This window comes from Pseudorca crassidens, chromosome 4 (genome assembly GCF_039906515.1).
Source record: "Pseudorca crassidens isolate mPseCra1 chromosome 4, mPseCra1.hap1, whole genome shotgun sequence".
In the NCBI taxonomy this organism is placed as follows: domain Eukaryota; kingdom Metazoa; phylum Chordata; class Mammalia; order Artiodactyla; family Delphinidae; genus Pseudorca; species Pseudorca crassidens.
The window spans coordinates 42,922,852-42,935,731 of record NC_090299.1 but is presented as its reverse complement, the minus strand read 5'-3'; the positions used below and the strand labels follow the sequence as shown (position 1 = coordinate 42,935,731).

General features: G+C 38.4%; 1 protein-coding gene across 4 annotated transcripts; it reads right to left on the bottom strand.

The window, feature by feature from the left end:
• Positions 1-1,012: 1,012 nt before the first annotated feature.
• Positions 1,013-10,307, bottom strand: FAM200B (family with sequence similarity 200 member B). 4 transcript variants are annotated; one of them, XM_067735570.1, is made up of 3 exons: positions 9,746-10,255; positions 9,163-9,313; positions 1,013-3,969 (listed from the first exon to the last, which is right to left on the bottom strand). In XM_067735570.1, exon 3 carries the CDS (start codon positions 3,178-3,180, stop codon positions 1,210-1,212), a length of 1,971 nt encoding a protein of 656 aa, XP_067591671.1. In that variant the 5' UTR covers positions 3,181-3,969; positions 9,163-9,313; positions 9,746-10,255; the 3' UTR covers positions 1,013-1,209. The 4 variants fall into 4 exon arrangements, with proteins under 4 accessions (XP_067591671.1, XP_067591670.1, XP_067591672.1 ...); XM_067735569.1 differs by having other exon boundaries at positions 10,122-10,250; XM_067735571.1 differs by lacking the exon at positions 9,163-9,313 and having other exon boundaries at positions 10,227-10,307.
• Positions 10,308-12,880: the final 2,573 nt, after the last annotated feature.

The window sequence follows — 12,880 nt, the reverse complement described above, 5'->3', positions numbered from 1 at the left end:
ATGAATAAGGGGGAAAAATCTATTACCTTTAATAGAATAGAAAATCTGAAAAATCAAATGTTTCAATAATGCCAAGAGTGGCTGATGGAAAGGAGCTGCTAACCTATATGATTTTAGAGAAAGACCACGCCCAAAGAAACATCACCCAGTGGGGTCAGGAAATATGTAAAGAGAGGCAGAAGTTGAAATTAGTTTGAGGCAGACATATTAAGCAATTAAATTGCTTAATTTCCAGCAATGATGTGAGGAAGCAACATCAATCAATGCCGTTTGGGGATGCTTATAGAGATTAATTGACAAAATCAGATTTTTTAATGTAAAAATGGCAAAGAAATTTGCCATACATTTAATTATTATTCCTGGGACTATGACCTCATGTTACAGGTATTAGATGTTATTGAATTTTTTCTCCAACAAATGTAAATGGAATATCCAGTTACTATGTATCATGCAAGATGACACGATCTCTGCTCCTATGGAGCATGCATTTCAAGGTGGCAGGTTGACAGAACTATTAATCACATAAATAAATACAACTATTACAAATTACATACTACCAAGAAAACAAAGAAATAAAAGAATAAAGAAGGATGTACCCAAACTAAAGTGGTTAGGAAAGACCTCTTTAAAGAGGTAACATATAATTCAATCTATTCTCCAAATAGAAGTCAGAGTGAATTTTTTAAAACCTAATGCACATCATGTCTTTCCTCCACAGAACCCAACTGCTCTCCATTTCACTGACAAAAATCCAGAGCCCCTATAATGGTCTAGAGCCCTTCATGATTTGGTCCCCAAATAGTTCCCTGACTTCCTTTCTTATTACTTTCTATAGCACTTATTAAAGTCTAAATATTATAAACGTTATTATGTTTATTGTCTCTCTCTCTCCTTGCCAGAACATAAGCTCCACTAGAGAATGGTCTCTGTTTTCTTCATTTCGTATCCCAAATGTGCCTAGAACGGTACCTGACCTCTAATAGAAGTTCATTAAATGTTTGTTCAATGAACATAAAATTACACTGATTTTATTAGTATTAAAATATAACAAAAATAAAAACAAAGTTATCACATACACTGCTATATTAACATTTAAATACAACAGATAAAAAAATCACAAAATGAGAACTGCAGAAACAAAAACCAGGTAAGATTTGTTTACACAACATTGTAAAGTGACTATACTCCAATTAAAAAAAAAAGATTTATTTAACGTGGTAGGTGTGCTTGCCCATTCATAAGTTCATTCCAGTCTGGAACACAGGAGGATAATGCTACTCGCATATCTGCTGCGCCATTTAATCCGGTCCTTTCCTTTGCTTTTAACTGGGTTAAGACCGAAAATCCTATTTCACACAAACTAGTTGCTGTGAATGGTAATAATAGCAGGATACTCTTTTGACTTATCAAAGGAAAGTCTTCCTTTATCTTAATCCAAAATGCTGATACACTTAGTGTTTCATAATCATTCTTCGATGTATATGAAGAACTGAGCTGCAATAATTCATTTTCTTCTTCAGGCACCAAGTTTAACTCAATTATTGATTCTGGGTTTCGAAAAGCAAATGGATCTTTTACCCAACAATTCTGTCTTAATGTTTCAAATTTCTCTTCTGGGAATAAATGGTTAAAGGTTTGACAGAGAGAAATGAGGTGCAACAATATCTCTAGTTTTATTTCTTCCAAAATGTTTTCATTGATAACATTCTCTTCAATGTGCTGCAAAAAACTTGGAAACATGTAGTAGCTAGGACGATTGCTTTTAAGCTTCGCTTGCCACAACAGTAATGCCTTCTGGAATCCTTGGATACATTCGGCCTGTTGGAATATGTCACTGTTTTTCCCCTGTAGTTTTAAACGTAGTTCATTAAGGATGCCAAAAATATCAGTTAAATATGCCAGTTTCGTTACCCAAATATCATCCTCAAAAATAGTTGCCAAATGAGACTTCTTTTCAGTAAGAAAAACGTGTATCTCATTCCTGAGTTCGTAAACCCTGCTCAGTATTTTCCCTTGAGACAACCAACGAACTTTGGTGTGAAACAGTAAGTGGGTATAATTAGCTCCAATCTCCGAACAAAACGTTTCAAGAAGTCGGCTGTTTAATGAGCTTCCTTTAATAAAGTTAACAACTTTCACTGCCTTTTTCAATACTTCCATGAGCTTCTGTGGAATCTCTCTGGATGCTAATGCTTCATGATGTATAAAACAATGATTCCACACACCACTAGTAACTTCTAGCAATTTTTTAATTACTCTGCTCTGTTTTCCAGTGATGTTTGCTGTTCCGTCACTTGTAATTCCTTTGCAGTTTTTCCAGTTTAATTTATACTGACCAAAAATGCACTTTTCTAATTCTGTGAAAATATCTAATCCACTTAGGTGTGAGGTTAAGTTTAAACAACACAAAAAATTCTCCATAAAATCGCCTTGCCACGCATATCTTACATAGACTAAAAGTGCTGTGCAGCTTCCAGTATCTGTGCTTTCATCAAGCTGGATTGCAAAATCCATTCCCGACTGTAACTGAGTAATAAGCACTGCCTCTAAATGTTCGGCAATCGTACAAATTCGAAGAGATATTGTGTTATTACTAGGAATCGTTTTTAATTTATCAGCAGATTTATCATCAAAAATTGTACGCACCGTATCCAAACATGCTGGAAGAATAATTTTTTCAGCAGCTGTGTGAGCCATTTTCTCTTTTGCCACACGATATGCAACTAAGTATGATGATAATAAGGTTTTCTCACTAACAGTAGTAGAGCAGCTAAGAAATTGTGTTGATGACTTTACAACTATTTTCTTTCTTTGAAAATATTCAAGAGGCTTATCAATAAGTTCAGCATGCTGTGTTTCTAAGCGCCTTTTTAATTTTGCAGGTTTTAAGCTTTCATTTGCAAGAATATTATTACAAATAAGACACTGAGGTCTGTCATTTTCAAAGGGTTTTTCACATTTGATAAAACCATATTTTAAATAATCTTCATTACAACGCCTTGCAGTTACTTTTTTCTTTTTGAAACATGGCTCAAATGAAGTTGATGTTTGCAGATTAGAGCCAATAGTTTTATCAATATTGTCACTATTCATACTTCCAGATCCAGCAGTAGAACTTGAACATGCTTCTGCATATTTTGCTTCATTATTCCTCTTTCTTTTAAAAAAGAAATGATCCATTTTAAAAGCAATTTTGAATAAAATATTATAATTGCCACTAACTATAATTGCCACTAATATATATATGTGTATATATATATATATATTTTTTTTTACAGCCTAGATAACACGTTTCCAAAATTGCAGTTTGCAAATGAATCTCAGTGGAACATCTCAGACTTTATATACAGTTGCAAGTCATGGTAATATACAACTAGACTGCAGATCAACCTTGTTATTATGAAAACCAAATAAGACATCATTGGAAAATGATTGAAAAACCATTTCTTAGGCAATCAATGTACATTCTATTCATCATATCCCCTCCATCAAATATCTTTCCACATATTGAAACTTATGACCTTAGTATTCCTTGCAAGGTGTGTAATTCTGGCAAAGGATTCATGCAAACCACTCTGATATTTTATATTTTATTTTGTTTTTAAAAATGTTCGTCATGACTCACAAAATTGATTTCATGACCTACTAAATGGGTCACATGCATAATGTGAAAAACACTGACATAGAGACGTTTTCCTCTTTTGTGTTAGTGGCTTGACTATGTCTGCTTGATGACCAAAGAAACTAGCTGATCTGCTAAACTGCTGGCTGATACAGAGACTTTCTTGAAGTGGTAGGTATATATCATTCCTGATTTTCATTCCTGATACTTTTTGATGGGAAGGGTTTTTAAGAGTGCCAGTATTGTCTGATCTCATGAGGTTCCAATGAGGTTTTCCATGGCTAGGTCAACTATAAGGTTGGAGTTGGTGACATATTTTTAGAACTGTCTTGGAATGCATCCTTGACCTGGGAATAAGACCAGAGGTATGACATTAAGCATTACAATACAGAGAAATAGTGTTGCCAGCTATAGGGACCTTTACAGAATCCAAGGTCATGGGTGCTGAAGCAAAAAGCTGGTACCTCTCAACACAATGTTATATAGGCTTAGGTCTTTTTCTGTAAGGCAAACCACCTCAACCAAGATTGGAAGATAGAAAAAATGATGTAAGACCTGGGAGTCGCATCAGGAGATGCAAAGTACATTGACAAAGCTAAACACAGGAAACCATGGAGGAGCACAGCTCATTCACTATATATATTTCCTCTTAGCTCAGTTTGGCCATGTCCATCTTGTAAGTACTGCCCGCACTGCTCTCTTTGAACTTAGGATATTTGGGTCTTATCAGCATAATACAGCACTTCCTTACAAAGCTCTCCATCAAGTAATGCCACTTTGCGGGGGGGGGGGGGGGGGGGGGGAGGAAGGGTAAAGTCTTACATTTACTGTAGTGTTTATTAGAAATTAAACATTTTAAGTGTTAATAGTTTTATCAGGATTGTTTGCATTAACTAGATTTTCTTATTTTCTGTAATTCTTGATGCTCTGGCATGTGGGGTCTCACTAATCATAGAGGGAACTAATCCTCCCAGGGTTGGGTAATTCCTAGAGATAGCAAACAACTTGACTGATAGCTCAACTCAGGAACACAACTTTCATATGCAAACTAACCAGTCCAGAGCCAGCCCTACCCACACTTTCCCACCCTCCCAAATCAGGTTCTTATTCTCCAGATACTCCCCTGCCCTAACTACCCCAGGGCCAGGTAACCATGAACTACGGACAGCCCCCATGCCCTGAATCCTGGTGAAACTGTTAAGAAAGCCAATCTGAAACCTGCTTACCCTGCTTGACCAATTCCTTCCTGAGAAAACCACAGTACAGGCTTTTCCACATTTCCCCTTCCACCCCCTCTCCCTCCTGCCCAATCCTGGTGCTTCCCATGTGGCCGCCCTTTATGGCATGGCTCGGCATGCCCTACCTCCTGTTTCTAGGGATCTGTATAAAAACTACCTACTTCATGACAGCCATTTCTGTGTCTGTTTGCCTTATCATACCTGATTAAAACAAATCATAGGTAGATCATTTTTACTTCATCTTGGTTCTGGTTATAAAGTTGCATAGTTTGGCCCTAACCTATTTTCCACATAATGTCTGTTATATTTTAGCATAAATTTTGCATTCCACGAGTTCTTCTAAGTCATAGTGTTAAAGCTGAAACACCCGTATCTCGAGATAACTTTTATTACTTGCCTGGTGAATGGATTCCCCCAATCACTTGAGAGGAAGATTGGAATCCTTCAGTTTTGGGGACACACTAAATATTTGTCATTCTAGCTATCACCCATCCTTCACCTGTGAGTGAAACGGTATCATACAGTACACAAGTAAGGTATAGGTTTCAGGAATACCAGGCAGCATGCAAAATGTGCTACAAATTATCTGAATGCCATCGATTTTCATCAGCCTGTCACCACTGTATTTATGTGGTGACCTAATCTTTTAATAAAGCCAGCTTTGAAAGAGGCATCAGAGTGGATGGTGACCTTGAAACAAGAAAGATGTTGCCAGATGGAGAAGGCCTTAGTGAGGTTCTTCCCTGAGACTTCATTACTTATTTTTAACAGTAAACTTGAAGGGGACTTACAGTATGTCATGTATACAGCACTTTTTAAAATTTTAATAAGCTTTATTTTTTTTAAGAGCAACTTTAGGTTCACAGCAAAACTGAGCAAAAGGTAGGGATTTCCCATATATTTCCTGCCCCCACCTATGCACAGTCTTCGCCATCACCAACATCCCCCACCGGAGTGGTACTTGTTACAGCTGATAGACCTACAGTGTCACATCATAATCACCCGAAGTCCACCCTTTACATAAGGTTCACTCTTCGTGTTGTACACTCTATGAATTTTGACAAATGTATGACATGTATCCATCATTATGGTTTCATACAGAGTATTTTCACTGCCCTAAAAATCCCGTGCCTCTGCCTCCCTTCTTTCCTATCCCCACTCCCACTGCCACCAATCTCTAATAGTCACCGAATTTTTTTTTTTTTTTTTTTACCAGCTCAGCTCCACAGTCTTGCCTTTTCCAGAGTGCCATACCGTTGGAATTATATGTATATAGACTTTTCAGATTGGCTTCTTTCACTTAGTAATATGCATTTAAGGTTCCTCCATGTATTTTCATGACTTGATAGCTTATTTCTTTTTAGCACTGAAAAATACTTCATTGTCTGGCTATAACAGTTTATTTATCCATTCACCTACTGAAAAACATCTTAGTTGCTTCCAAATTTTGGCAACTATGAATAAAGCTGCTATAAACATTGGTTGTAGGTTTTTGTGTGGACAAAAGTTTTCAACTCCTTTGGGTAGATACTAAGGAACCTGACTGCTGCATCGTATGTACAAGTACATTTTTAAAGAGGATCCCGGCAAAGGTTGTGTATCCTTTTGTTGCTGGAGCTTGTCAATATTGTGGGCACAGATTATGCTTTATAGATAAAGCATAGATGTTGCTCAACTTTTTTTTTTTTTGCAATGGTGCCAGCTTTTGTTAACGTAATTCACACATGCTGACAGACTTCAAATAATGCCAAAGGGACTGCTCTAGGATTTCCTGAGCTGTGATGGCCTACTCTGGTACTGAGTTATTCTGTTGATGTCTCTGATATGAACTGCCAATAAATAGAACCAAGTCAGAACTGAGGGGTAAAGGTGGCTGGTGAGATGGGTTACACAATTTAGTATAATTCAGTGAGAAAAGTGACGTGGGGAGCTGTCAAGATAAGACTATTTGGTCAGTTTGGCATTGGACAAATACTAAATCTTGAATTTAGGAGCAGATATTTTATGTGAGACTAAAAGCTTTAAATGGCATTCTAGAACAACGTTGTTGGAATGCAGCTTCAGGAAGGTGGCAGCAGGAGTCATCTGAGAAAACTTTGCTATAGGGAGTAGGGTTAAGTTGTAATATGCAAGAGATCAAAATGTATAACCTTGTCTCTAGGCTAGCAGTCTCTTGGCATAGTTTTCTGTGTTTAGTAATATAAAGCATTAGTGTCAACAGGAAGACCTACAAATAGGGGCAAAGGTCAGGGTTTATTAGGATGGTGGCATTTTTAGGTGTTGGTTGCCTTAGGAGGGGCTTGGAAATATCAACTTGATTAGTTATTATATTATGAATGCTTTAACTAGGACAAGTTGCTAGAGATCTAATGTATATGGTACCTGATTACACTTTAAAAAGAGTACATATGGGGGAATTCAGGGCCTGGTGTGAGAAACAGGCAAAGCTTTTCTTTGGAGGTCTTATGTCCTGTCTGCCAAGGTAGTTAGTAGGACTAAAGAGTTTATGGCAGACGCCTATTGGATGTCACAGCATGGTGGACAGCATCAATATATTAAATCAGAACTAAACTGCTGAAAAAGCAACTGCATCTAAATCTCTTTGATGAATAAAAAGAGCTGGAGAGCAATTCACAACAGCCTTGAAGCAATCTGACTCAGATATATAACTGCCCTTAACAGCTGAAATAGAACATTTATTGATTCTTCCTGTCATACTGAAGGATGCTCACTTGTTTTTAATGTTCCTTCTCTCCACATGAATTTCAAACCACTACAATTTTATCCTGTATGCCACCTCTCCCCAGATATTTTATAGACATTTACCTTATAAAGAAAAACAGTGTTAAAACGTTCTCCAAAGTCTTTTGTTTGCCCTCTCTTTTCTTTATCTATGTCTCTGAAAGGTGCCTTAATGGCAAGTCACAGGAATTTGGAGGGACAGGTTCAAACCTGAGGGTTTTGGTCTAACCGTAAGTTTTGGAACTTTAAACAGAGATATTCTCAATTAGAACTCAATGTAAATCAGAGCATATACATACATTAGCATGAATAACTACATGTGTGATTCCATAAGCCAGATGGGTTCTGCTGGGACAGGTCCTTTCTGGCCAAAACTTCAAAAATCTATAGATGTGTGCACTGATGCTTAAGATGTGTGTGTTGAGGCTGACTGTTGTGGATATATAACCACATTTCAGAGCAATAATGCTCTTTAATTGGGTGTGCATCTATCTTAGCCATTCTTTAGGAGAGAATTTCAATTAAGGTGACCAAATACTTGTAGCTGAAAGTTTCTCATATACCAAGGTGCAATAATAATGACCTGTTCCTAGAACAGTGTTTGTTGTAATGGTAGGTACTCAGTAAATGTATTTGAAAGATTAAATGAGAGAATGACACCTGTAGCAAACTGTACCATGTACATTGTTTTTATTAATCAATGAAAAATAAGTTACCAAACTATATTTGAACAATTTGGTAATATGTAAGACAAAGGTTAGTATGACCTATTCTTTAAAATTGGATCAACGATATTCTATTTCAAAATAAACTGCTTATAATGTTAGATACTAGAAACAATGGTCTTATAAAAACATAAATGTAAACTATATTCAGATTTATCTTATAAAGCCTAACACTTAAATCTACCTGAAAATAAGAAACACATTAAAAAAAACCCTAATATCTCATTTATATTACAATAAGTAATTATTCTTTTAGACAAAAACAATTGTCTTTAAATCATTCTGTTCTTTTATATTTTTACTATTCTCATTTCAATCCAGTTCTCTGTGGGAGTTCATAATCAGCTATGCTTCAGACTGTTATATCCAAAAAGTATTCTTAAAGGGCTTACTCTCTCTCCTCAAGCAGACAATACACCTACAATAATAGCAGACATAATATATTAGGGTATAGACCTGATAGATGTGGGGATGAAAGCATGGGGAAGTCCTTTTCTAACTGAAAGAGGATGCAAGGTAACAGCTAAATGGGAGGCAGAAGCAGAAAATGTTGCAAGTTTGACAGAATAAGGTATGAAATAGTTGTTTACAAAAGTGGTGCTACGAATGGACTAGGAAAATGTGTTAGGATTTTAAGCAGGTCTGCATGATTGCCTTACATGCTTAATGCAATGATCATTATTGCTATGATGCTTGACAGGTGTGGTCTTTAATTCCCTGCCATGAATTTTTACCTCTTAAAGCCTCATCCTATCTCTCTAGGTTTCTCCTTCATCCCATATCTCCATACTATTCTACACTTGAAGCTCTAAGACTATGGGAGTTCTTGAAATACCTCATGCACTTTCATGCTTCTGCTTTCGCTCTGGCTGGTATTCCCCTTGCCTTAAGTCATTTGAAATCCTATTCATTCTTCATGATTTAGCTCAAATGCTACAGCATTCATCCAATCAACTAAGATGTAAGTATTTACGATGTGCCAGGTCCTGGGGATACAAAGCAAGAAAATGGATAGTGATATATGCATATAAGGGAACACCTGTTCAGCTGTTACAAAGAATGAACTAGAGTTACATAACACTGACAAATCTTATATTAAGTTAAAGAAAGCTGCCAAAGGATATACACATTTCTGCTTGTTAAAACTATGCAAAACAGCACTATATGTAATCCAAAATTAAAAGCGTGGTTACCTTGGTCAAGAGGGAACATAACGGGACTGGGTGGAGCAGACAAAGGACTCCAGTTATATAATAACTATTTCTCCAGTTGGGTGTCAAGTACATATGTATTAGTTATAGTTTTATTTCAACTTTTTGTCTGTCTAAAGATATTCTATTTTTAAAAGGGATGTTTAAAGCTTGATTCCTTCCTGAAGGCATTGCAAACCTGTCCCATAACCAGTAACTTAAAATTACCTTCTTTCCGTCTCTGATATTATCCTTTGTTTCCTGTATTGCCATTGTGCACACATCAGTAATACTTAGGCCTCAAGAGTAGGAACTTGCAGGTACGAGCTTTAAGTAGATTAGAATGTAACCCTCTTCCCAGGAGACTCCCGTTTGCTCCAGTTCTCTAGGGACCTAACTAGGCCTAAGAACCTCAGCCTGACCCCTTCATGTGACCCGAGAACATCTTCCCTCGGATCCCGGATCGCTGACCCCTTCCCCCGGTAGATGTCCATTGGCCCCTTGAGCAAAAGCAAAACGTGCCTCCCGCCAACGAACCCCAGAATGTCTCCCTTTAGCGGACTCCGGACCACTCCCACCAGAGGTTGCCTTTCTTCCTTCTCACCTCCAGCCGAGCGCCGCGAGCCTCGCGCCTCGCCTGCCGACTCGCGGTGCGCCTCGCCCCGCATTCTCTACACAACACCACTTCCCATCTAACCTCAACACTCACAGAAATCACACTTCCAGCCGGAAAAAGTATAGCTCGGCCCTCTGCGCATGCGCGGAGCTAAGAGTAGCCCCTGCCCTCGCGTTCGTCTCGCGGTATTGCCTTTTCCCGCGGGAGTTATTTGAGCTTTCTGGCGGTAACCACGCCCTCGGCTGTCCGCGGCCGGCTGACCGAAGTCTGAATTTTGTCTGCAGAAAATCTGGCCGTGGTCAGTCGAGCCAGATACGGCTGAGAGCCGACAGATTCTTACCGGCCGGGTTCTGGCGCCATGGGGTTCTGCTGCCGGGTTCTGCTGCCGATTAAGGAGGCCTTCCAGCTGGCGCAGGAGCCGCATCAGAACCGGGCGAAGCTGGTGGTGGCGCTGAGCCGCACCTACGGCTCGGCGATCCCCGCCACCCCTTGCCGCCCCGCTGGTACACCAGTTAGCACGTTAATTTGTCAGTCTTTGTAAGGGAATTACAGAGATTTTTTTCAATTCTGCTATCATTTACCTTGTTTACTTATTTAGAGAACCATATTGTTCTTTATAATCATAGTAGACTTGTGTCTCTAAGTTAGAAGTTCACCGATTTTTAACATAAATGTGCATTTCATTTAATAGATATAAAATGTATATTAAATATATATATATTTGTATTTCTGCCCTGTAATGATTTTAACAAAACACGTTTCTTAGGAACAAAGTAAGTCAGTGCAAAGAAGTTCATTTTTGTTCCAAACTATTTTTCAGGTTAATATCCAGGTGTCCCCCACTTTTCAAAAATTCAATTTAGGCCACTTCGCTTTTAGAAAAGACCTGTATTGTATTAGTACGTGTTTTCATAACTGAAGGAAATCTGGAGGGTTTTCACTTTTACAAAAAAACGGCGAAAAGCGATAGTACTTGGTATGCTTAGCCTTCAGCGTTTTTTTTTTTGCAGGGAGCCTTTACCGAGGCAGCGCGCAGACGCAGCAGCCTGAGTGGCACAGCCAGGCTCCTTCCCTGGAAATACACTCAGCATCTCAGCATCTAGCCCCCATAGCTTGGAGCTGTGCCTGTGAGCATCTGTGCTGCATCTCGGTTTATTTTGTGCATTCGTCTGCAAGTGTCCTAAAGTATCAGAAAAGGTTAACATAAAACCAGATGTAATTTTAAGTGTTTTGATTGGGGTGAACGAACTGGGCATTGTGTGTGAGTTGAACTTGCTTGGGTCCACTATTTCCAGGCAGAGAGAAAGAATCTTGAAAGCTGCCAAAATTACTATTGCTTCTGTTAGTAGCAAAGTGGTCTCAGTTGGCATCCAGCAGTGGGTAAACTGGAAAGTCTATTGCTTGAGCGGACTGATGGGTGTACAAAGCGAGGTGTTTAAGTTATCTTATACTTAAGGAGAAATCGGTCAGTCTTTCTAATAAGCTGAAACAGAAAGCACTTGGACCACGGTGATGAAAGTGTTGCAACAGTAGAATTTGAAGGTAGTCATGGATGGTTTGATTGGTGAGGGCAGGTTCTTACCTTAAAAGTTACTGGAGAGAGTGCTTCCGCTGTTACTGAAGCTGCCAAAAAGTTCCCGGAACTGAAGAAAATAATTACAGGAGGTGGTCATTCATATAAGTGTTTGACCCTGAAGATGATGTTGAAGAGGTTTTGGCATCCCATGACTAAGAACTGACAGATGAAGAGCTGATGCCATTGCAAGAGGAAAGGATACTATTCGAATACTAATTGAAACGGAACACAGTAGTGAACAGCCTAAAAGTAAAGCCCTCCAGGAACTCAACATGAAGCACTTGCATGAGATTTTCACTGTAATTGACAGTGCTGCAATGATAGCAGAGAAGGTATGACTTTAATTTTGAAAGGGCATGTAGGTTTAGGGCAAGTTTGCAGGATGTTCTGAGTGCCTACAAACAACTGCATGATAGAAAAATGCATGAGGATAAGCAGTCAAGCATACTGTCATGTTTCAAGCCTTCCACATCAGCCACAGCCGACGATGAACCTCAACATTTGACGCTGAGGCAGGCAGTTATAGAAGAAGGTGAAGACATTAGTGACCTGCTTGCCCTGACGGATTCAAACAACGGTGAGATGTTAATGGGTGACCCCCTTCCTCTGTCTCCTACATCCCCATCTCCACACGCCCCACCACAGCCTCCCACATCTCAGCCTAACACACCATCATCACCACCTCTCAGCCTTCCAGTGTGTTGCTGGCTGTCCTCTCGATTCTGGTAAGTGAAACTATACTGAACAGACATTATTTCTACTTTATCCAGGCAGTGTGTTTATCATATCATACCTGCTTTTACTATATGCTAGTGTTATTTTAGGTTTTATGTGTTATTTGGTATGATTTGGTAGGTTATTTTTTGAGTCTGGAAATGCTCAAACTTTCCCCATATAAATTCATGGTAATTGCTTCTTCACTTTATACCATTTTGGCTTACGAAAGGTTTCATAGAAACATTCTACTTTCAGATATGGGGGAAAACCTGTATTTCTAGCCTTTTATTATAATTTAGTTTCAGAAATAGAAAAAGAGTTAAATACAATAGTTTTAATTTCAACTCTAAGACTTTACATGAATTTGACAAAATCAAAAAGCATTTCTTTGCCTCAAGCTACTACCTTTTTGTTTAAAATTATTTATTTATTTATTTATTTATTTATTTATGGC